Source organism: Nelumbo lutea, chromosome 1 (genome assembly GCF_056320005.1).
Source record: "Nelumbo lutea isolate HS-2025 chromosome 1, American lotus-T2T, whole genome shotgun sequence".
Lineage (NCBI taxonomy): Eukaryota > Viridiplantae > Streptophyta > Magnoliopsida > Proteales > Nelumbonaceae > Nelumbo > Nelumbo lutea.
The window spans coordinates 71,640,319-71,664,284 of NC_142684.1; the positions used below are offsets into that span (position 1 = coordinate 71,640,319).

The 23,966-nt window shown below is 36.8% G+C and overlaps 1 protein-coding gene across 4 annotated transcripts in view; it reads left to right on the forward strand.

Moving 5' to 3' along the window:
- LOC148875257 (P-loop containing nucleoside triphosphate hydrolases superfamily protein) overlaps positions 1–21,206 on the forward strand; it is a 35,883-nt gene extending 14,677 nt beyond the window's left edge. Inside the window, exons 5-15 of one of the 4 annotated variants that reach the window (XM_088964334.1) lie at positions 1,484–1,625; positions 1,801–2,096; positions 9,139–9,263; positions 17,335–17,378; positions 18,817–18,948; positions 19,065–19,142; positions 19,419–19,501; positions 19,602–19,724; positions 20,436–20,496; positions 20,573–20,779; positions 20,888–21,206. In XM_088964334.1, the coding sequence (XP_088820460.1) occupies positions 1,484–1,625; positions 1,801–2,096; positions 9,139–9,263; positions 17,335–17,378; positions 18,817–18,948; positions 19,065–19,142; positions 19,419–19,501; positions 19,602–19,724; positions 20,436–20,496; positions 20,573–20,740 (1,252 nt within the window). In that variant the 3' untranslated portion in view covers positions 20,741–20,779; positions 20,888–21,206. The remainder of the gene's footprint in view (positions 1–1,483; positions 1,626–1,800; positions 2,097–9,138; positions 9,264–17,334; positions 17,379–18,816; positions 18,949–19,064; positions 19,143–19,418; positions 19,502–19,601; positions 19,725–20,435; positions 20,497–20,572; positions 20,780–20,887) is intronic. The other 3 variants (XM_088964335.1, XR_016104940.1, XR_016104941.1) reach the window with 3 other exon arrangements.
- The last annotated feature ends 2,760 nt before the right edge of the window (positions 21,207–23,966 follow it).

Here is a 23,966-nt window from a genome sequence, read left to right on the forward strand (position 1 = left end):
AGCAACAGCCACATTTTTGAAAATAAGGCTGCTCTCATTGATGGTGTTATCAGCAAAATAGAGTGGCTGTTGGTGCAGGTTTTATCTCCTTTCAGAGACACCCGTTGGATGGTTTCTTAAACAGATGGGATTCTATTATGATTTTGATGTAGTTATCCTTTGTATAGCTGGAGGTTAAAGATATGTCTGTAAAGGATCTTTTTGTACATGATTTTGAGGATGGTTCACCCTCTCTTTTATTGAATGAAATACTTTCACACTTATCAAAAAAAAAATGAAATACCAAAATAAAGGAATTTCTAAGGCAAATAGAGAAGTCTTGCATTAAGAAGAAGAAAGGAAGGTAGAAAGCCCTTATGATCTACAATGCCCTATCTAACCCAAAGTTTCTAAATCAGCAATATTAGTCCCCCACAACACACTCTTCCACATCCTCTGAAGCAAGATTATCCATAACTAAGTTATTGGATTTTGGAACCCATTGGAATGAGGGGTTAAGTCTGGACACCACAGCTGAGGCCAAGCCTTCTTTATGTTCTTGAAGATAAATCTGTCATCCAACCAATGGAAATCTATGTGTTTCCCTCAGTAATGATCTTCTGAAAACAAAGATCAATGCCTTGATCCTCTCAAAGTCTATTGAAAAGGATTAGAGGGGATGCATGGTTATATCTGATTGTATCACCCAGTGTTTTAAAAGTGCAAGGGCCAATTTGCGCCTGAGGTGCAAGGTGCAAGGCGAGGCACACGCCTTTTTAAGCAAGGCGCAAATTTACAAAAAAAAAGCTAAAAAATGAAAAAAGTCAGAAAATTAAAAAAAATGCCAAAAATTCAAAAAATATTAAACATAATGTTAATAAAAAATATAAACATAAATTTTAAAATAAATGTTTTAAAAAACCTATTTGCTTCAAGTAGCTAATGTGATGTAAAACATATTGCATTCTTGATTCTATGGGTCGCGCCTTTGTACCCAGCTTTTAGACTAAAAAAAAGCAAAAAGCGCACACCTGGGCTGAGGTGCAAGGCACATCCGGTGCACACCTGGTGCGCCTTTTCAAAGGGGTGCACCTAGGAGCTGGGCGATGCACATACCTCAAAATGCGCCTCGTCTCTGCGTCTAGGCGTGCCTTTTAAATCACTGATATCACCAAACCAATGGTTCCCTAACACAAGATGCAGCACAGCTTTTGCTGACATTGGTTTGAGTTCAATATCAGAGTCAGTCAATGCCCACTAAGAGCAATCACAAAGTGTAGTTGGCAAGAGAACACGATAATACACTACTCTCTTGAAAGAGAGTCGGCCTAAAATTCCCTGAAGCAATTTTTGATTCTTTTGTTTTTTCACTCTTTACTAGTTAAACATGGCTGATATATATATATATTTTTAATTTAAAACTGAAATTATATGTCTCATAAAAAATAAGTTTGATTCTATGAACTGATAAAAAGTTTTTCCCCCCTTTTTTTACATATTTCAGTGCAGTTGCATGGCAGCTAACACTTCGTCAGCCCCAAAAGCAGGAGGTTGGAAGAGATGGGGGATTTATAGATGCCAATGATGAATGTGGGGGAGATCTATGCATTCTTGTGTTTCAGTCGCTCATTAGTGCTGACAATGCGGTTAGTTCATATTTTTTTTTCTAATATTTTCAGCAGCAATATATTTTGAAGCAGTTTTCCCTTTTTTCAGGTTGAATCCTTACATGATTATGAACTTTGTTATGTTTTAGTTTCTGATACTGGATTATGTTATTTACCTAAAAGAAAAGATAATAAATAATATGAATTGTTTCAGGAAATTGAATTCATCAAGAAGGGGAGTTTTAGTGCAAAGGAACTTGATGCTTTAGTTTCTGCATTAAAATTAGCTGGCGTAAGAGCAGGTGCAAGGAAACCTTTGGAAAGAAGGCCAAGGGGATATGTGGATAAACGGGAGAAAGCAGATACTGCACAGTTACCTTCTACAGAGAAATCTATAGCTACTCTTGAGGCCATGGGAGTGAGAATTTTTGGACTTACAGAACCCCTTGCTGGCTCCCCAAATGATGGGATATCATGGGACAACATTGCAGGATACGATGAGCAAAAACGGTATTGTAAAGAAAGAAATATTTATGATATTTTTACTACAACTCGAGTTGCTCCTGAATGCAGTATTCTTTTTAGATTGCGCTTTCCTTTATATTAAGATTTCAGTGCACTATATGATAGGGTCTTGGGACAGAATTGAAGATGCAAACTTTAGTAGGATTAGTTTTCTTTGCAACCATAGTTGACATGGGTTTTTATAGTGAAATAAATATTTCATTAAAGGGAAAAGTTGTCATGAATAATTTATTACTTCCAATAATATCACTACAAGAAATTAATGAAATGCCATATGCACTGAAACGTAGTTGTCAGAAACTTTACCTTTTGACAATCATATGCTTAGAACCCGAGTTGCCATTCAATCCTATCTAGGGCCATAGCTTTTGTTAAATCATAAGTTCTTAATATTTGACCTCTCTTTCCATATGACTCTTTTGTTCTTCCTTTTCCCTTTCTCTGAGCAGCAAACTTGCGTTTTTCTACAAATTAAGTTGCTAATCTTTAACCCACAAGATCAAACCAAAGACGTGACTTCCTCTTGTTTTGGTGGACATTGGGTAGGGATGATCATGCGCAAGTCTGGGCTTAGCACCCTTTCTTCTAGTGTTATGCATCCTCATTCTTTTTAATACAAGGCATATTTCATTAAAAAGAAACAAGAAAAGCAAGAACTCCTCTTCCTCTTGAGGAGGCTTATGCTTCTTGCATTTATGAACTACACCTTACATGCCTAGGTAATGAAACACTTTGTGTGATGCCCATAGCATTCAAGGCACCAAGGCAAATCTAGGCAATAGAGGGTGCCTTGTCACCTAGTTGCCTAGGTGATGGGATTTTTTTGAATAAAAACTATGAATCCTAATGTAATTCCTCTTGTTGCACAGCAAACAACAACCATCTCTACTTTTGTACTAGGAAAAATAGAAAAGAAAAGAAAAGAAAAAAGAAAGGATGAAACAAGAAAATCACTATTTGTTGATTGGACAAGATTTTGAGTTCTTCCATGCTTGTTCATTCAGGTTTTAAAGTTTTGATTGAATCTGAGCAAATAAGAAAAATAATAATAAACTAGTATTTTAACTCAAATTAAATAAATCAGTTTAATAATGTCTGGTTTATTATCATAATCTCTGAAAGTTAAGAAAACAAAAGTATCCAGCAGCACCGTGTGAAAAACATTTTAGTGATTAAGGCAACCCTCCATGAGTGCCTTGTTGCCTAGGCATCACTCTACACATTAAGCTACCTTGGTATTACCTGATTGTCATAGTTAAGTTTGGTAATATATCCTAGAGGTAGCCTCTATTTTATATGTAGTGGGTTATTCTTGTATCTTTTGGTGTAACAACAACAGACATGCCTTCACCCGGGCATGCACTCATTGGGTGATATTGTTTATCCTTTGACTTAAGCATGTCTTGTTTTTTTAACGACAAGAAAGGTAGTGGATTCTAAAGATAATCTCCATTTTCTCTCTTTTTTTTTTGATCAATAACAAATAATTAATCAAAAGCTTTAAGTACAAGAAGGGGGAGATAAACAATCTTAACTCCCCCAGGAGAGGTTGAGACCACCAAAAGAAAAAGAAAAAAAACAATTAGAAGTGAGCCCAGAACAAGGATTCTTTATTCACCCCTTGCTTGGCTAACCATTAGCAAATGACTTAGCACTTCTCTTTGCCTAACTGCACTTTACCTCAATGTCCGTAGTGAGCCATTTAAGTTTCTTCTTTTCCTTGTTGTAACTCCACAATTTGTTCTTGTCTTCTTTTAACCAACCTATTACCATCTCTGAGTCACCTCCAATTACCAACTTACTAATATTCAATTCTTTAGCTCTTTGAATTCCTTCCAAGGCTGCTAGGATCTCAACCCTAAGAGAGTCACCTTCTCCAATTGGGCCTGAGAAAATAGTTAATACATTCCCATCCTCATTCCTGAAAACCCCCTCAATACCAGATTGCCCTGGATTCCTGATGCTACTACCATCGAAGTTTAGTTTTATAAATCCATTGACTTGCAATCTCTTTCCAGTTTCTTAGTAATTCATCCAAAGTGAAATTTGTGAACAAGTCCAAAGATTTCAGCCAATATGCCACTCTTATGTGGATTAGCTATATGATATTCTCAAGGATTCTCTCCTTGCCTGAGAAGATTCTTGAATTTCTTTCTTCCCATAAAGGCCAACATACAACAACCCTTACACACCTCCACATAATCCTTCCTCTTTTCATTGGCCAACTGAAGTAAGAAGGTGTAAGCAAGCTTTGCACATTTAGTGGGGGTTTCCAGCTACACCCAAAAAGAGAGAGAACCCATTCCTAAATAGTTTTAGCAAGATGGTAGGATACAAATAGGTGATAACCAGTTTCCTCATTAGACTTGCAGAGAATACACCTATGTGGGGATAAACAACTTTTGGGTCTCTTTCTTTGAAGCAGATCACTTGTGTTGATTCTTTCCAGGAAAACTTCCCAATAAAACTCCCAACCTGTGGAGGAATAGGCGTACACCAAACCTCTTTAATAGGGAAAGACAAGCCAGGAGAAGCAACTGGTTGAGTTAAGGTTTTAAAAAATGAGGCACAAGAGAAGAAACCCGAAGGAGTCAAAATTCTGCTATTTTCCTTTGTAGGGTCTTAAGAAAATATTTTCAAGAATACCCAGTATTGTCAAGGTGCTACCCAATTCTGTATCCCTGCATAGTTTTTTTTTTTGGGTTTCCTCGTATGACTATTCTTGGGTCTCCATCATTTCCTCCAAATGGCTGCAGAAAAGTTACTTACAATTGCTCCTGTAGTTGGCTGATTTGGTCCACTTTAAATAATCTATTTAGAATTTGATTTTATGTGCTCATTGGAAATAGGTTTTCACATATCAATGACTGCTACATTTTGTTTGTCCTTTGTTTTGTTTTTTTTTTTTTTTTTGTTTCCAATAGTGGGTTTAGAACTTGTGATTGACCAATCAAACACTATTTCATTTGATTCTCTTTGTAAAAGTAAACAAAGAAAAGCAAATTTGGATGGATTCTGTTCAGTTTATTTGGTTGTAGAACCATGTCGAGGAAGATGCTCATTGATGAAGAGGTCTGCAACTCTAATGAAGAAGATGCACAATATGATTTTGCTCTGTTTGTAATCAGCACTGGAAGCGGTGGAGTGCACACCACTAGAACTTCTGTTGGATTCAGAGCTAAGGTTTCAATTTGTGAGCTTCCATTTAACTCAATCAGATCAGAAGGAAAAAGGTGGAATTGGCGGAACGTGCGTTATTCATGGTTGTGTTTTTAAAAAGATATTGGTATTTGGAGCATCTTATGAAGGTGAACTTCAGGGGGAGATACTAAGAGTAAATGGAATATACAAGAGGTTAATGCCAAATTCCGGGGTTAAATTGTTTGAAGGTAACGGATTGGCCCTCATGAAGTTGATGTGATACAAATAGATGACACTGAACTGTATTATTCTACAAAGCATATACTGATTGCCACTGGCATGGCATAGCCCAGCATACACATCCCTGGGCAGGAATTGACTATCACTTCTAATGAGGCTTTGAGCTTGGATGAATTACCCAAATGAGCTCTTATACTAGGGGCAGGGTATATTTCCGTTTAATTTGCTTCAATATGGTGTGGGATGGGTGCAACTGTGGACCTATTACTCAGAAAGGAACTTTGTTTGACAGGTTTTGATAATGAATGAGGGAATTGGTAGCAAGAAATCTTGAAGGCAGGGGAATCAAGTTGAACCCAATTTTGCCTTAAAATTTTGAGGGCATGTATTTGAAAATTTTGAAGGTTTTCATTTAGATTTGCTGCTCTAACACTGTCAAAGGTGTGACATGTATTTGAAAATTTGAAGAATAATGAAGGGTAAAATAGACATTTTCAATATTTCTGTTAATGTTTAATGGCGATGCCAATTGTCAGAAAACTTAAGGGTAATGTAAGGGATATTGTGAACAGTTGGGGTAGTTTAAGAGATTTTCCCTGAACTTTTTTGGTTCCTATAGCCCCAAGTGACAGTATTTGGGTTCGACAACCACCCCACAACAACCTCAACATCTCCTTCAATTAGTAAATTCTCCACTCCAAGATGGTTTGCAATCTGTGTCCCTTGTACAACAGCTAGAAAAGCTCAGCCCTTGTAGAGTCTCCTATATCCATTGAGCTTGAAAATAAAGTGAGAATGTTGCTGTCCTCATTTCTCAGAACACCTCCTATGCTTGAAGGTCCTGGATTGCCCTAACTACTATCAAAATTTAGCTTTACAAAACCCTCCATTAGGAGGTGTCCATCTTGTTTAAATTCTATTCTTCTTAGAAAAAGTAATAGCCACTGCTAACCAACTCCTCTGTATAGCATCAAAGGAGCAACTCTTAAAGAGTTTTAAAGATTTCAGCCAAAGAAATACCCTTGTCAATATGCATTCTTTTTCTTGGAATATTCTGGAATTCCTTTCTTCCCAAATAGTCCACAAGAGAGCTGCTTTAGTACATTTCAACATAATTCTTCCTCTTTTCATGGGCCACCCAAAGGTAGATGGATTAAACAACATATTTACTTTAGATGGCAGGTTCCACCTATACCCAAACAAAACAAAAACCCAATTCCAAATAGTTGTAGCAAAGGAATAAGATATCAATAAATGGTAACAATCCCCGTTTTGTGCTTTGCAAAGAGTACACCAATTTGGGGAGAAACACAGAGTCTTCTTTTGCAAGTTTCCAATCTATTAATCTTACCATAGCCAACTTTCCAATAAAAAACAACTAATTTAGGGGTAATAGGCATAGACCAAACTTCTTTGACTGGGAATGCCCAAGGAACATAGTTAGAGTGACGGGATTTGAAAAAAAGAAATGCAAGAAAAAGAACCTTTAGAGGTCAAGGTCCAAATCCTTCTATCAAGTTTGAGAGGGTCCAAACAAACAAAGTCAAATTAAAGTAAAATCTCAAAAACACAATCGGATTCATCATCCTTGAACCCTCTTCAGAATCCAAAATCCCAATTTAAAGACAGAGGAATTGGGGAGGAGAGAATTTTTTTTTTGAAAAGGTAAAGTAACTTTATTAGAAACAAAACCATAAATAGACACTTTTTTTTTTTTTTTTTTATAAAGGGAAATGGAAAAAAGAGAGGGAAATAGATCTTTGAGAGGTTGATTGGCCACCCAAATGTCTTCCTGAAAGAGAACATGATTTCTATAGGCAATACCATGTATTGTCTTCCAAGGTGTTGCTGGAGTAGCTCGTTGAGATACCCCAACATTCCAACATTTTCAGAACACCATGATTACTAGCGGCCAAATTGTGCCACAACCTCTCCCTCTCTAAAGATCGTCTCTAGAACCTTTTTCCCTAGGAGAGCTTCATTCTTATGAGTAAGATTTGCTAACTCCAAACCCCCTTCTTCCTTTGACTAACCACCTCCCACCTAATCAAATGATCCTTCTTCTCTTACCCCCTAGCTCCCATAAAAAGTGTCCCTATCAGCTTTTCTATAATTCTATCTTCTTAGCTTCCTTAGAAAGAACCCTAAAAACAAATAGAAAGTAAACTGGTAGGTTGCCAAGTGTGGCCCTGATCAAAGTCACTTTACTCTCCAAGGAAATGTAGTTCTTTTTCCAAGCCGCCAATCTTTTTTCAAACTTTCCATAACTAGATTCCAAAACCGGCTGTCCTTTGGGTTAGCACCTAGGGGGAATCCTAAATAGGTCAAGGGCCAAGACGGGATGGAACACTCTAAGCAATTTGCAATAGACTCCAATTAAAGTATCTTTTTTCAATGAAAGTAATCTTTCTCAAAAAAAAAAAAAAAGAAATGAAAGACTACCATCAGTAAACATGTACCATAGATGTCTTCTTCTAGATGCTTAGTTTACTTATCCATAATCGTGAGTACTTGTCTGCATAACATTGGCTTGAGTTAGAAACAATTCCGTATATATCAAGGTTTCCTTGTGTGGTAATATATCTTAAGTTTCTCTTGCCATAACCCCTAAGTTTCAAATAGCAAGAAAAAGATGATTGATAACATAGTTTTCAAGGCATCTAGGCGATTCTGGGTGACACTGGGGTGCCTACTGGCCTAGGCGATACAAATTTTATAATATAAAAAGTGGACTTTTGGCTTGTTTCTTAGTTTTCTATACCATTCAGCATGTATGTTAATTTAAAAATAGCAATTCCTTTTATTAAGAAGATTAAATTTCCTCTAAAAATGTGGAATAATCATCACATCTAAAAGATAAAAGTCTTTTACATATATTGATTTCATTATTTTCAAAAATAATATTACTATAATAAGTATTTAATAGAGCAAATTCATATTAATTAGCAGCTAAAGAAGTTCATTAACTTTATATGATAAGTATTTAAGATGGAAAGTAAAATAGAAAAAAAAAACAAGGATGGAGTCCCTTTTTTTTTATTTAATTAGAGATAGAATAGAAAAAAATAACTTTATTATTCTATTCTTTCTTTCCTCTTTCTTTCTTTCTTTCTTTTTCTCTTCTCAAAACCCTTTGATTTTTTAAATTTCAATAGTAAAACATTAAAACAAAGTATAATTGATATATATATATATATATATATATATATATATATATAGCATATAATAAAATGTATAAACACATACATTAATAAGATACAACAATATAAATGATATTATAAAAGGCACCCACCTTGTCATTTTTGTTGCCTAGGCGGGTGCCTAGGTGACACCTTGACAACTATGGGTGATAATTTAGCAAACAATTAGGGAACATGGCAATTTCTAAGATTTGGTTAAAGATGAAAAAGGGTTAGATAGCCATCCTACATTGTTTTAGATGATACAATGCTTTTCAATCTTGTAATTTTTTCTTCTAGAATTAGTATGTTGTTAACATGCATAAATTTGAACTGCCCCTCATTTTTCCATTTGACACTCAAGCAATTTGCAAATACTTTCATTATGTGCATGGTCAAATTAGTTATTTTTCAACTTGGAATAAACTCTTTTGTAGAAAATCATTTTTTTGTCTATTACTGTACAGAGAAATAGAGGATACCATACTATTGGCTCTACATAGTCCTGAAGTATATGATGACATTGCCCGTGGTACTAGGTGCAAATTTGAGACAAACAGGCCTCGAGCTGTACTTTTTGAAGGCCCACCAGGTTTGCCTTCTAACCAAAATAAGCTACTAAGTGAAAAAAATGGGCCATCTTCATAGTAGATTTATGATAAGTTACTTTTCAAAAGGTAACTTATCACATTAAGTTGCTTGTCAAAGTTATTCAATAGTTTGGTTTCCAAAAGTACTTATCTGTAGTAAACTAAATGCCCCCTAAATGACCATGGGATAGGTGTAGGAATTGAATACTGTGAGAGAGGCCCATTAATTTATCATTCATATTCCTTGGGAGCACCTCTTCATTTCTATTTAGTAAGACAATTTTATTTACTTACCCAAAAAATGTTATTTAAAGCCCATTATGAAGTATACACCAAGAAAGTTTTAACTTGCCATCTTATAGAGAACATAGCAAAATTGTTAAGCAGTATCACGAGTACACAAAAAAGAATTTATATCAGCATTTCAACCTTTGAATTCCTTTTGTATTTCACATCACTTGATGATTATCCATTTGTTTTTGTATTAAATTGCTTCCCATAAGGATAAAAAAAGTTGAATCTAGGGGGAGCTTATAAAGTCCTGTTGTTGAGAGACTGTCAATCCTGGAATAATATAATATAAACTGGGGCAATCTTCAAAAATTTCTTTATCTTGTTGACTTTCCTATCAACTATATTGGATATCTCAAGATGATGTGTTAATTGATTTGTGAAGGAGAGCATTTAATATATTAATGTTTTGATAATTACTGCATTGAATATTTATTTTACAATCTGAAGATGGAGTAGTTTATCTGATAGAGCTTGAACTGTAGATTATGCAAGTGGACTGTAGAGATATTAAATGCACTGCAGATGACAACTCTTGCTGTTGCATGGGTTTTGGGTAGGGGGTTTGAACCATTCTGGCAAGGACTAGCCTATACATACATTGGTTCTGGGTCTTGTCAGGCACAGGTCCAAGTATGATATAAGGGGTTCCATCCTTGACCCACAAGTAATCAGCACTAATTGGGAATATGAAAATTGATATGTTTTCCAGAAAAAAGATAAAGTATGACTTAAAAAATGACAAATATAAGAGTGAGTTTAAAATCAGGAAGATCATAGATTTACTTCCCTTCTTGAGTTTCAATATTTGGAGAGGTATGCTTATTTGGTACTTGGCAGTTGGTTCAGAATTAGGCTTGAGATAAATGATGGATCCTGAATCCAGGGACTGGCACATTGGACACTGAATATGGCAAGTGTTTGTGAAGCAGACCCTATAATTGAGTGGCAGGTGTGACTTGTGAGTGCAAATTGTGATCCAGCTGTTAGAGAATCCTGTTTATCATGCTTGAATTGAGTACATTGATGTTGATCATCTCTTCATCTAGGGGAAGTGTCTACTGTAGAAATGTCACCCTGTAATCCATCATGTAATTATGGTTTTCACAAAAAGGATTTGTTCTACAGTTCAGTGCAACAATGGTGATATGTTGGATGATGACATTGACAACTTGGGAAGCAATACTAGATAATGATGATGCCAATTTCTTAGTTTTTTTTTTTTTTATTGATAGCTTCCAAACATGGAAGAGTACATATAATACAATTTCTTCTTCATAGATAAAGCAGCTCTCTCTTTGGGTGATCTACTCCAAAAGAAGCGACCCAATACTTGTTGTCAGCAAATTAAGAAAGATAGGATTTGTGGCAAATTAAGAAGATATGATTTGATTGATTAAGAGATTTGAATAAATTTAGGAAGGATTAGATTTGAATAAATTTAGGAAAGTCATATCCTAGTATTAAGGGAAAGATTTAGTCTATCCCTGATTGTGAGAGATTCTAGGGGTTTGCCTTTCCTGTCTTTTCTGTATTTAAGTTGTATGCTCAATATGTTTTAGTCACCAATAAAGAAAATTTTCCTCTTTCCTCCCTCTATATTTCGCCACATGGTATCAAAGCTTTAGGGTTCGATCATGAATTTTAAGGCCGCCATGGTTGGCTCTGGTTCAACCTCTTCGGATGCTACCAACAGTGTGACGTCTTCGGAGGGAGGTATTCAGTTAGCGACTATTTCTCTTTCTGAGAATTCTCTTCAAATTACCATTCACAAATTGAATGGAAAAAATTATCTTGAATGGTCTCAGTCCGTGCGGTTGGTGATCGATGACAAAGGGAAACTCGGCTATTTGAACGGCGAAGTGAAACCGCCAGCCACTGATGATCCAAAGTACAGGCAGTGGCGTTCTGAAAATTCGATGGTTACCGCCTGGTTGATCAACTCCATGGATCCGGTGGTTGGAAAACCATTCATGTTCCTGCCGACGGCTCACAATGTGTGGGAAGCTGTTAGGGAAACCTGTTCAGATTTGGACAATCATTCACAACAGTTCGAACTGAATACTCGAATGTGGAAGATGCAACAAGGTGAACGTGAAGTTACAGCTTATTATAATGAGATGATGGCTGTTTGGCAGGAGTTGGATTTATTTGAAGAAGAATGGGAAAGTCCGAGTGACAGTGCTCGGTACAAAGAGAAGATAGAGAGAGGCCAGGTTTTTGTCTTCTTGGCTGGTTTGAATAAAGAACTCGATGAGGTTCGGGGACGTATCTTAGGGCGAAAGCCCTTGCCTACTATAATAGAAGTTTTTTTAGAAGTGTGTAGAGAAGAAGCACGGCGACAAGTGATGTTGAAGAGTGTTAGTGAAACAAAAACAGAGAATGAAGGGTCCGCTCTTGTGGCCCAAGGTGCAGACTTAGACGGAGATAGACGAGGAGGAAAGCAGAGGCCTTGGTGTGATCATTGTAGAAAGCCATGGCATACTCGGTAAACGTGCTGGAAGCTGCATGGGAAACCGGCGGGTTGGAAGAAAAAATCAGGCAGTGACAACAAGTCAGAGGGAGATGTTCGCGCGCTTCAAGTAAGCAATTCGGATCCAGGGCAGCAATCATCCTCAGAGTCTCTTCCTTTCACAAAGGAACAAATAGAGCACTTATATAAAATGTTTCAATTTCAATTGTTAGGAAACTCTAACCCATCCTGTTTTCTAGCTCAGTCAGGTAATTTTTTCACTGCAGCCATTGCTTGTACCAAATCTAATGGCTCCTGGATATTAGATTCAGGTGCCATTGATTATGTGACCGGCACTTCACAATTCTTTTTTTCATATACACCCTGTGCAGGGAATCAAAGGGTTAAAATTGCAGATGGTTCCTTTTCTACTGTTGCTGGGAAAGGAACTGTCTATTTCCCCTTCTCTAAACCTTAAAGATGTTCTGCATGTTCCTAACCTATCATACAATCTCTTGTCTATTAGTAAACTAACCCTTGATCATAGTTGTTGAGTTAATTTTTGGTCTTCTCGTTGTGAATTTCAGGATTTAACCTCAGGGAAGATGATTGGGGGTGCTAAACAGGATGGTGGCCTCTACCTCTTTAATAAAGGATCAACCTTTGGAAGGCAAGGCCGACAGACTTGTTTCAGTTCTATCTCTGTTCTAGTGACAATGAAGTTTTGTTATAGCATTATCGATTAGGACATCCTAGCTTTCAATATTTAAAGCATCTATTTCCCAAGTTATTCATGAATAAAAATCATTGAGTTTTCCAGTGTGAATCTTGTGAATTAGCAAAACATCATCGTGCTGTTTTACAGTCTCAACCATATAAAAAATCAAAACCATTTACCATGATTCATAGTGATGTTTGGGGTCTTTCTAGAGTAACAACTCTTTCTGGAAAACATTGGTTCATTACTTTTATTGATGATCATACTAGGGTCACTTGGGTTTTCCTTTTAAAAGAGAATTCCGATGCTGAAACTGTGTTAAAAAATTTCTACATGGTTCAAACACAATTTCAGACATATATTAAAATTTTTCGAAGTGATAATGGAAAGGAATTTTTAAACAATGTGTTAGGGAATTTTTTTGCTGAGAAAGGAATTGTACACCAAAGTTCGTGTAATAATACACTTCAACAAAATGGGGTGGCTGAAAGGAAAAACAAACATCTCCTTGAAGTTGTTAGAGCTCTAAGTTTTAAAACTAAGGTTCCTAAATATCTTTGGGGAGAAGTCGTTTTAATAGCCACTTATTTGATTAACAGACTGCCTACACGAATTTTGGATTTTAAAACACCCATACAGGTTTTCACTGACTGTTTTCCAAACTCTCGGCTAGTGACAAACATTCCCTCAAAAATTTTTGGAAGTGTGGCTTTCGTTCATAACCATGATCCTAAACGTTCAAAACATGATCCAAAAGCACATAAATGTATTTTTGCAAGCTATCCCACTAATTAGAGAGGTTACAAATGCTTTGGGCCAGTTTTGAAAAGGATGTTTGTGTCTATGGATGTCACATTCTTTGAAGGAACCTCGTACTACAACTCCCATCTTTAGGGGGAGAGCAACACTAGTAAAGATGGTTTTTTAGATGGTTTTGATTTAATGTTTGAATTTGTCCATAATGATGTTCCTCACAACCGGTCACCGTAAGAGAGGCAAAAAATACAAAATTAGTGGAAACAAATGAATTAAATATTGAAAATGTTGAGTCTAGCAATGAACAACCTTCAGTGATGCCATCTCAAAATGAAAAAGCTGAAACAGTAGAGATACGTGCGAAACAGTATAAAGGCCTTGTATATTCAAGGGAATATCTAGCACAGAAAAGGAGAGGCACTATTCCGCAACATCAACAAGAATCTGATCAGAGGTTGGATCATGAAATTCATGATAATTCTCCAAAAATTCCTGAAAACATTCCTCTAGGTAATTCTGATTCTTCTAGTCAGCTTGATCTTCCCATTGCTCTTAGGAAATGTGTTAGGTCTTGTACAAAACATCCTTTGTCAAATTTTGTATCTTACAAAAATATTTCACCTTCATATTGTGCCTTTTTTTTACAAGTGTCTAGTGTATCCATCCTAATAGTATCCAGGAGGTTCTAAATGTTCCTGAGTGGAAAAAAATGTTTTTGAGGAGATGAGAGCTTTGGAAAAGAATGCTACTTGGGAGAAAGTGGATCTGCCGGATGGAAAGAAAGTTGTTGGTTGTAAATGGGTGTTTACTCTGAAGTACAACTCAGATGGATCCTTGGAAAGATACAAGGCTCGCCTAGTAGCTAAAGGCTTTACTCAGACATATGGAGTGGACTACTTTGAGACTTTTTCTCCAATGGCGAAGCTAAATACAGTTCGAGTACTCTTATCTGTTGCAGCTAATCTTGACTGGCCACTGAATCAGCTAGATGTGAAGAATGCCTTTTTGAATGGAGACTTGGAAGAAGAAGTATATATGGAGCCTCCACTTGGTTTCATTGAGAAGTTTGGAACTAAGGTATGCAAGCTAAAAAAGTTTCTATATGGACTTAAACAGTCTCCCAGAGCCTGGTTTGAAAGATTCACAAGGTTCATTAAAAGTCAAGGATATAGTCAAGGATAATCTGATCATACTCTTTTCACAAACAGATCCACCAAAGACAAGGTTTCGGTTTTGATTGTCTATGTTGATGACATAATCTTGACTGGAGATGATATTGAAGAGATGAGCAGACTGAAGCAGAGCTTAGCCAAGGAATTTGAGATTAAAGACTTAGGCCAGCTAAGGTACTTTCTTGGAATGGAAGTGGCAAGATCAAAGAAGGGCATTGTGGTTTCACAATGAAAATATATTCTAGATCTCTTGAAAGAAACTGGAATGAGTGGATGCAAACCTTCAGACACTTCGATAGAAGTTAATGCTAAGCTTGGAGAAGTTAAAGATGGGGTTCCAGTAGATACGGTAGATACCAAAGGCTAGTAGGAAGATTGATTTACTTGTCACATACACGTCCTGATATTGCCTTTGTTGTGAGCATGGTGAGTCAATTTATGCACTCCTCGTATGAAGAACATCTTGAAGCTGTGTATCGATATCTTAAGTATCTAAAAGGCACACCAGGAAAAGGACTCTTCTTCAAGAAAAATGAGAAGAGAGGGGTTGAGGTTCTTTGGCTAAAGAGGGTGCTACCGGATTTTAAGAGACCAATGAGTTTTCTTATATAACTGTATTGTGATAACAAGGCAGCTATCAGCATTGTTCATAATCCGGTTCTACATGACAGAACTAAACATGTTGGGATTGACAGACACTTTATAAAGGAGAAGCTTGAAGAAGGAATAATTTGCACTCCGTTTGTACCAATCACGCAGCAAGTTGCAGATGTTTTGACTAAGGGCTTGTTGAGACAGCCATTTGAGCTTCAAGTTAGCAAGTTGGGCATGATAGATATCTTTGCACCAACTTGAGGGGGAGTGTTGGCAAATTAAGAAAGATAGGATTTGCGGCAAATTAAGAAAGATATGCTTTGATTGGTTAAGAGATTTGAATAAATTTAGGAAGGATTAGATTTGTATAAATTTAGGAAAGTCATATCCTAGGATTAAGGGAAAGATTTAGTCTATCCCTGATTGTGAGAGATTCTAGGGGTTTTTCTTTCCTATATTTTCTTATTTAAGTTGTATGCTCAATATGTTTTAGTCATCAATAAAGAAAATTTTCTTCTTTCCTCCCTCTATATTTCGCCACACTTGTCACCCCGTTGGTGTCTTCTATGTAAAGCGGATTGTGAGACTAGTTTTCACCTAATGGTGTTTTGCCATTTTGTGAGGTCAATTTGGGACTGGGCTTTTTCCCTCTTTGAGTGTAGATGGAACCCTCCATCAGATCTGCAGGGCCTTTTTCCCCCTTCTGTCTTCAGGTGGCGTAGGAAAAGGGGAAGGACTATGTGGAGAGGTCTGAGGGTTGTAGTATGTTGGACAATATGGGAAGAAAGAAACTTCAGGATATTCTCAGCGGCTGAGAGAGGGGTGGAAGAACTAAAGGCTATCATTCGTTTTAGGGCTGTACAGTGGCTGAAATCTTTGGAACTATTCACACGTTATATAGTGGATGACATGTTGAGGAAGTGGGGTGAAATAGCAAAATGCACACAGACCAAGTCAGTAATGAGTGTGTCTTGGACACCTCCACCTGCTGGGTTCATGAAATTAAATTTTGATGTAGTAGTAGGGGGAACCCTGGACAATCAAGGATTGGGGGTGTCTTTAGGGATGAGAATGGGGTCATTTTTGCCTTGTTCTCTGGCCCAATTGGAGTGGGTGACTCCCTTAGTGCTGAGATCTTTGCAGTTATGGAAGGAGTCCAGAAAGCCAAGGAAATGAACATCAGAAAAATCTTAATTGAAGGGGATTCGGAGGTGGTGATAGGGTGGCTGAATGCAGACAGCAATGGTTTATGGAGGTACAGTAATCAGAGGAGGAAATTTAAGTGGCTGGTGCAGGAGATGGAAGTTAAAATATGCTGGGTCAAAAGATCAACCAATTTTCTAGCTGATGGCTTAGCTAAACAAGGGGCAAAAAGGGATTCAATGTTTTGGGCTAAGTTGTATTTTTTTGTCTCTACCTATTCTTTTGTTTTCTTGATTGTACTTGGAAGATGAGTGTGTTTGTCTTCCTTATGTAACTTCTTTGGTGAATTAATGAAATTGTTATTGATAAAAAAAATAATAATAATAATAAATTGGAGCCACCCTATTACCAGTTGTGAGTTTCCTTCAATAATCATTTTATTCACGTTCATATCCTTGCTCTTTGCACACATTTCAATATAGCCATTATCTCTGCCCTTAAAGAATCACCAATGGCAATAGGAGCCGAGAACAATGCAATTACGTGGGCTTCATTCCTGAAAATGCCTCCCACTCCTGAGGGCCCTGGATTTTCCCTATTACTGCCATCAAATTTTCTTAGTGTTTTTGTGTTCTATATATTCTGAATTTATCTTATTATCAGTGGAGAAATAAAAAATTGGGTGTAGTAATACACAAACTTGCTATTAGTTGCAAATATGAAAACTTGTTGGTACAAGTGCATTTAAGCATATCCAGGTGTTCTACACTTCTACTCTTTTGAGAAGGACCAATGACTTTGATTGTATGATTGTATCTGCATCTCCATTGTACCTTCCAGTGCCACCCTTTATAAATTTCATCGATCCCCACACTTTGGTTTATGATAGCCTTTTAAGTTCTGCAGCACGACAACCAAATTTATACATAATGTGCTATGACTTTCAGGGACAGGGAAGACATCTTGTGCTCGGGTAATTGCTAACCAAGCGGTAAGCATTTTGCACTTCATATTTGATCTTCTCAGTCAGCTGAACTACTAGTTTTGTTTGTTTCTGTGTTTCACATTGTTTTTCCTATGCTTCTGTTCAATGTTGCTCACATAAAAATTCAGATACCTATATGATGTTAATCTTATTTAATGCTTCTTACTGAAACTTGTTACCAACTCAGAATGTTCAATCTGTCACAAAAAAATCTAATATCTTCCCATGTATTTGTCTGGCTGTTGGTCGTATCTATATTTTTGATAGGTCATAATGTTTTGGGGCCATATTGATTCTTGTATTAGAGTTGTAACTTCTTGTAAAAATAATCTGCTTAAGAGAATTTGGAATTTCATATTTCATATTCTTTCTTTTATTTCCCATTTTAATGTGGGGGTGTAGGGAAAGTTTTCCCCAGAACATGGAATGTGAAGCTTTCATGCAATCTGATTTTCTCTTTTTCCTCTCATTAATGGAAAATTTTCGAGCTTTAGTCCTATTGGACCATAATAATTTCCAGTCTCTTTTTCACTATCAATCTAAATCAAATATGTGAAGTATTTTATTTAGATAAACTTCCTTGCTTCAGAAAACTACTTCTGTTGATTTTTACTGATCGTGTACATTAGGATTAGTTAAGAATATTAAAATGAGTGGTTTTGACTGCTTAGGATTAATTAAGAATAACCGCATACCCTTGATGAAAATTTTATGAGGATTTTTTTGTGCAAGGAATGGTTGAAGACAAGTATATTATTTCCTTGTGGGTAAGCTTTTATTAACCTCCCTCCCCTTGGACACCCCCCCTCCCCCGGCAAAAAGAAAATGATAATAATAATAAGAGAAGAAAAAAAAATACTGGGTGATCATAGTTTAATGGTGTACTTTCACAGTTGATCTCTTATCAAGCTGCTATCCTTGATATCTCCTCTTTTGTCTGATGTGATGCAGATTAAGTGTTTTATTTCTGACCTTTTTATTTAATTTTGTCCTCATTGTGACATAATCTACAAAAATAAAATCTTAGATAGCATGTGGTTATATTCAAACCTTGTAGAGTTTAATTGCATGTCATGTGTATTTGCATTTAGATACGTCTAGGTCCAATATGGAATGAAGGTTGCATGGAGTGTCTAAGCGAGTCAAACCCCACTCGGAAAGTTCTATTTATATTAAAAGGAAAAGTATTTATAAGTACAACATAGCCCCTTCAGGAACTAAACGAAAAAGAATATAAATAACTGTATATCATGAAACAGTACAGAATAATAAACAACTATACTGTATTATCTATTCTTCATCTGTTTGCATAGAGGATGTGTTTTGTTGACCTAAATAAACAATGAAGAAGCTATTGCAGTGTAGTTATTCTTCCTAAATCTGCAGGATGCTGCAATTTTATGAGGCAATTTAATCAACTCTCAGTAACAAATTTCTATGTCAGGGTGTCGCCTTGCTATATGTGCCACTTGAGGTTGTTATGTCAAAATATTATGGTGAAAGTGAACGCTTATTAGGGACCGTCTTCTCGCTTGCTAATGGCCTTCCTAATGGTGCAATCATTTTTTTAGATGAGGTATTTCCACTTACGGTTAGACCATTCACATTCCTTTTTTGTTATTTTGTATTATGCATAGTAATTGAGACCTCAAATGTATTTGTTTCCTCTTATTTTTGTTCACAATTCTATAGGTAGATTCTTTTGCTGCTGCTCGTGATAATGAAATGCATGAAGCTACACGTAGGATATTATCAGTATTACTACGACAGGTAAGATGATATATCTTTCATTGCTTTAATGCTAGGCTTTTTTATCAGTATTGCACAGATGCCAGAATGTGATAATGTAATTATTCAGGTTTTTTTTTTTTTTTATTTAAAAACCTAACATTCATTTCTCCTATCTTAAAAGGTGGCAAGAATTTTATAATACCTTTGTAAAGTGACATTAGATCCAGTTAACACATTTAGGCAGTATTTATATGAATCTGGCACAGAGATATTTCTATGATGTCCTTGATGCATTGTTTATTTTTGTGGGGGAAGATCGATGGATTTGAGCAGGAGAGGAGAGTGGTGGTAATTGCTGCAACGAATAGAAAGCAAGACCTTGATCCTGCCCTGATAAGGTAAATTGGTAACTTTGCATTTTCTTTCTTCGTTCTTTATTTTGTTTGTACCTAAACTAATATTGTGTAACTAATTATGTCTCTTAATATGATTTCTCAGTCGGTTTGATTCCTTGATTACTTTCGGTCTACCTGATCAACATAACCGTGAGGCAATAGCAGCACAGTATGCAAAACACCTTAAAAAGTCTGAGTTGATTGAATTTGCTTCGGTTACAAAAGAGTAAGCTTTTTGAATACCCTTTACCTATATTCTGAATAGAAGCATCTAGGAACTGTGGACTTGCAAAGCCTTTTCCTGACCATGTGACCTCCCCTTGAGGAAAAAATAAATATCTCTACAAATACATTCAAGGGGCCATTGCTTGGTTGAGCAGCGACTCTCGGCCTGACAATAGTGTGATAATGCCGGTTTATATTTGAAAATCACCACTTTGTGCTAGGAAATGACAAATTGGGTCCTCCCCTCCAAAGACCCCAGGTAGGCAGGACCAACCTTGGGCAATGGCCCCTTTTTCTACAAATAAATTCTCCCACCAAGTGGTGGGCTTAGGGTGGTGTGGCTTTTAAACTCAACTGAACTGAATTCGTCCTACTTGCAGTGGGAGACCATGAATCAATACTTCACATTAGTTTGTTGATCCTTGTAAATTAAAAAGTATCTGGTGATTAATCTAGGAATCAGATGGGTTACGATAGGTCAATTTTTTTACTTCCTCTAAGGTCCTTGGTGTTGACAAGGTTTCCTTGCATCCAATCCCATATGTCTGAAAATGCTAGTAATTTTTTCTGTTACCTTGATTGTAAAATGGATAATGTATCTTTGGTGAGAATAAAATCTTTATATCATGGGCCCTTGTTAAATGCACTCATATTGCTGACAAAAAGAAAAAAAACACAATCTCTGATGGCAATCAATGCCTCCCACTTTTAGAATGTCAGGAAGAGACATCAGGGATATTTGCCAACAAGCAGAGAGACATTGGGCTTCAAAGGTATAAATTTTGTTCATCACTTTTACTTTGTTTCTTTCTTCTGTGGCTTGATCAATAAACCATGCTTGATTTATAGATAATTCGAGGCCAAGTACCAAGTGATGCACAGCAAGGGCGTCTTCCACCGGTCCAGGAATACATTGAGAGTGCATTGAACCGCCGGAAGGCTTTACTTAGTATTGCAGATAAGAAAAACCAAACCCCCAACCCTCGCTCAAAAAAGAGTCCCTTAGAATTTCATTGACAGAGGTGGTACATAAACAAATTATACGAGGTTAAAAAGGTAAGATCACCCAACATGTTTTTTTAAAAAAATTGTTATTTTCAGTTCCTATTCCTACTACATTGTTGAGGAAAAAAATTGTCCAGTCTCTTATTTTATTCTTATTAGATTTTCCAGCAACTGGAGGTCTACAACTAAGGTTGAAAACTTGGAATACAAGCTTCATTCAACTGAAGGTAGGATGGACCCTGGATCTAGGTTTTCTTGGGGCCATCAGTTTTGGATACTCTTTAGAGGTTTGTTTGCATTGACTAAAAAAATAAAACATTGTAGATATATTGACGTATTCATTTGAAGTAACCAGTAGATTATTCGATCAAGAAAATTAATGAATATGGGATCAAGAAACTGATAACCGTGTAAGACATGGTCTAAAATCCATTAACTGGAACTTTCTGAACGAATAAAAAGAGCGTTTCGTGCCCCACCCACCCACTCTCTCTCTCTCTGGCACTCCCTCTTTTCTTTCTTGTTTTGCTCCACTTTCACCATGCATCATACTCCCATTTCTTCTGGAGTTAAAGGCATCTAATCCAAAATTTGATCTTATGTACAAATAATGCATCCGAGTTTGACCTCTGATAAGATTTTTTAGATTTATCCGACTCCAATAGACTTACTCTAGATCCAATATAAAGCTGTTCTGGTTACAAGCCCAATTATGTATCAAAAGAATGTTTCATGATCTCTGATCAGATATTTATTTATTTATTATGTTTGTATTGGCGTCGGATTTTATCACATCAGATGGGGCATATCCAAATCTAATCTGAAATTATATGACTCATCTGAATCTGAGAAAATCGAATTGGATGTCGAATTTGGCTGTAGAGATTATACGGATTACACAGGCCTAATCTGTATAAATCCTCTCGTTCAAAATCATATTATGATCAATCTATCTGATAGTTTTTTTGATCATGCAAATGGTCGAGCTCCTTTATTTTAAGATCACCTGTTATCATTTATTTATTTATTTTTTCGGTTGGTCTATTGTCTTCATTTCCAGATTTCAGTGATTGTTTCCTTGTAAAATGGGCAGAAAACATCTTTAAGGTGGTAAAAGATGAGAATGAAATATTTTCAGATTAAAAAATTTCGAATCCCCACCCCTTGAAACAAACGAAGCTTCATAAATTTCTTCTACATTGTTTATTATGCGATGTTGCAGAAGTCACACGGCTTAATACTTCAGATGTGGAAAGTGGTGAGATGAAAAACCGCGACCTTATCCATTGTGCGGGTAAGTGTCCGTCCATCGAATACCTTGTTGAAAGTACAGGCCGGTGCTGGGAAAATGGGGATTCGATAAATTGACGTTAGTCCAAGGCATCTTAAGTTTAAACTATTAACTCCTAACCGGTGACAAGGAATAAGAATTCGACTTTGAGTCTAGAGCAAGGTTCAAAATATTGATATATATCGGGCTATATCAGTTGATATGTATTGTATTGGAGGCTTTTTGATATGTTCCTACAGAGTGTTCAGGGTCTTGACTAGTTCAGAGGGTGAATGAATCTTAAACCGGCTTCTCTGAACCAGATTTAAATAAAAAAAACGAAGAAATAAAAAAAGCTATCGACTGTCTGGTACTTCACTACCAGCCTATTGGACATATTGCTATTTTGAACCTTAGTTCAGAGTATGATCAAAGATCATTTTCACAATTGGTTTTGCATATATCGTATAAGAATGCTTAATTCATATCCCCAAAAATCATGAGAGTTCTAATTTCTTAACGCATCCTTGAGACTGAAAGTAGATGAATGAATAATCTGTAATCTTAAGGTACCAGCTCGTCTGCTGTTTAAGTCTCCATCTGGTTGTAGAGCAGGCATGGGATCTGAGTCCCGCCTTCACCTGGTCTAGGGATTTGGGGGAGGGCTAGTGGGTTACCCCTCTTGTGCAGCCCATTATCAAAAATAAATAAAGTAAAATTCTTAAGACCGCCAAATTGGAGTTTAGATCTGCTCCTTACAGCTGTGCTCATGCCAACCTCACATGCACATCCCATGATGTATCAAAAACATCTTACTTTTGTGTTAAGGCCTCGTTAGCAATTTAGCATCAAACCTGGAACTTTCTTCTGATTATGAGACGTGCAACAGTGCCAAAACATTTTATCTGGGATTCAAGAGCGTCAGCAGCCCCTAAGAACCATAATACGAGTTTTGTTCATCAGGATTCACAGGGTGACATGGTGCAGGCTAAAGGCACTTTGAGGTAGAAGGGGTGAAGCTGAATTGGTACCAGCGAGTAATGGATTGATTTCCCTTGGGCAGAAAATTCATCGTAAATAGATTGATATCCTGCTTCTCAAGCAGTAGGATATGGCTTTTGACATCATTAAAAAATACCATGCCTGACTACCGAAAAAAAATACTACCATATCTAACCAGCCGTATAATAAGGAATTAAATTTAATGGTCTCTTGCTTCATTAAACTAAGTACCACCACTTTTTTAATAAAAATTAACGAGTTTTGCATTTGAAATGTGATATTCGTAAATTTAGCATGCAACCAGATCAATATAATCGATTTTATATGAAATGAATATCGATATTATAACTGATGTAGGCGCAGATGGCTTCCAATCACGGGACTTCCACGTGTTGGGCAGCGCACGCCAGAGCTGAACCAATCAGCGAGCGCACACTGCCCAGCTCGACGGAATCAAAGGACCAATGGCATGGGGGCATGTGGCGGCTTAGGGTGGCCACGCACCTGCGTACGGACTCAATTCCCGCCGTCGGAGTTCACAAGCGATTTCAAGTATAAATATAGGGTAATCGAACCTCCAGGTAGAGGATTGAATATTCAAACTCTCTTACTTGCTCTTGGGATCACTTGCCCTCTTGTGACCCCGTCTGGGTGCTTGCACCTCAAACTTCATCTATCTCGTACCTCTCAAATAACTTGAGGCCTCTGACGTTGTTCTTCTTGCAGAATCGAACCCGTAATCCTCGCCTACCTCGGATACTAGACACCTCGGCTACATTAGTCTTCGGACCTTGGGTATCTCGGTCCTCAGACTTAGGGAGTGAATTTACAATGTTGTCTTCGGTAAATCGAGCATCAACAATAACAAATAACAAATTCATCAATTTCTAGCGGAGTAATTTGTATACTTTAATTTCATTTTTCTAAGAACATCTATAATTAATGATTGTAGTAAACAACAAAAAA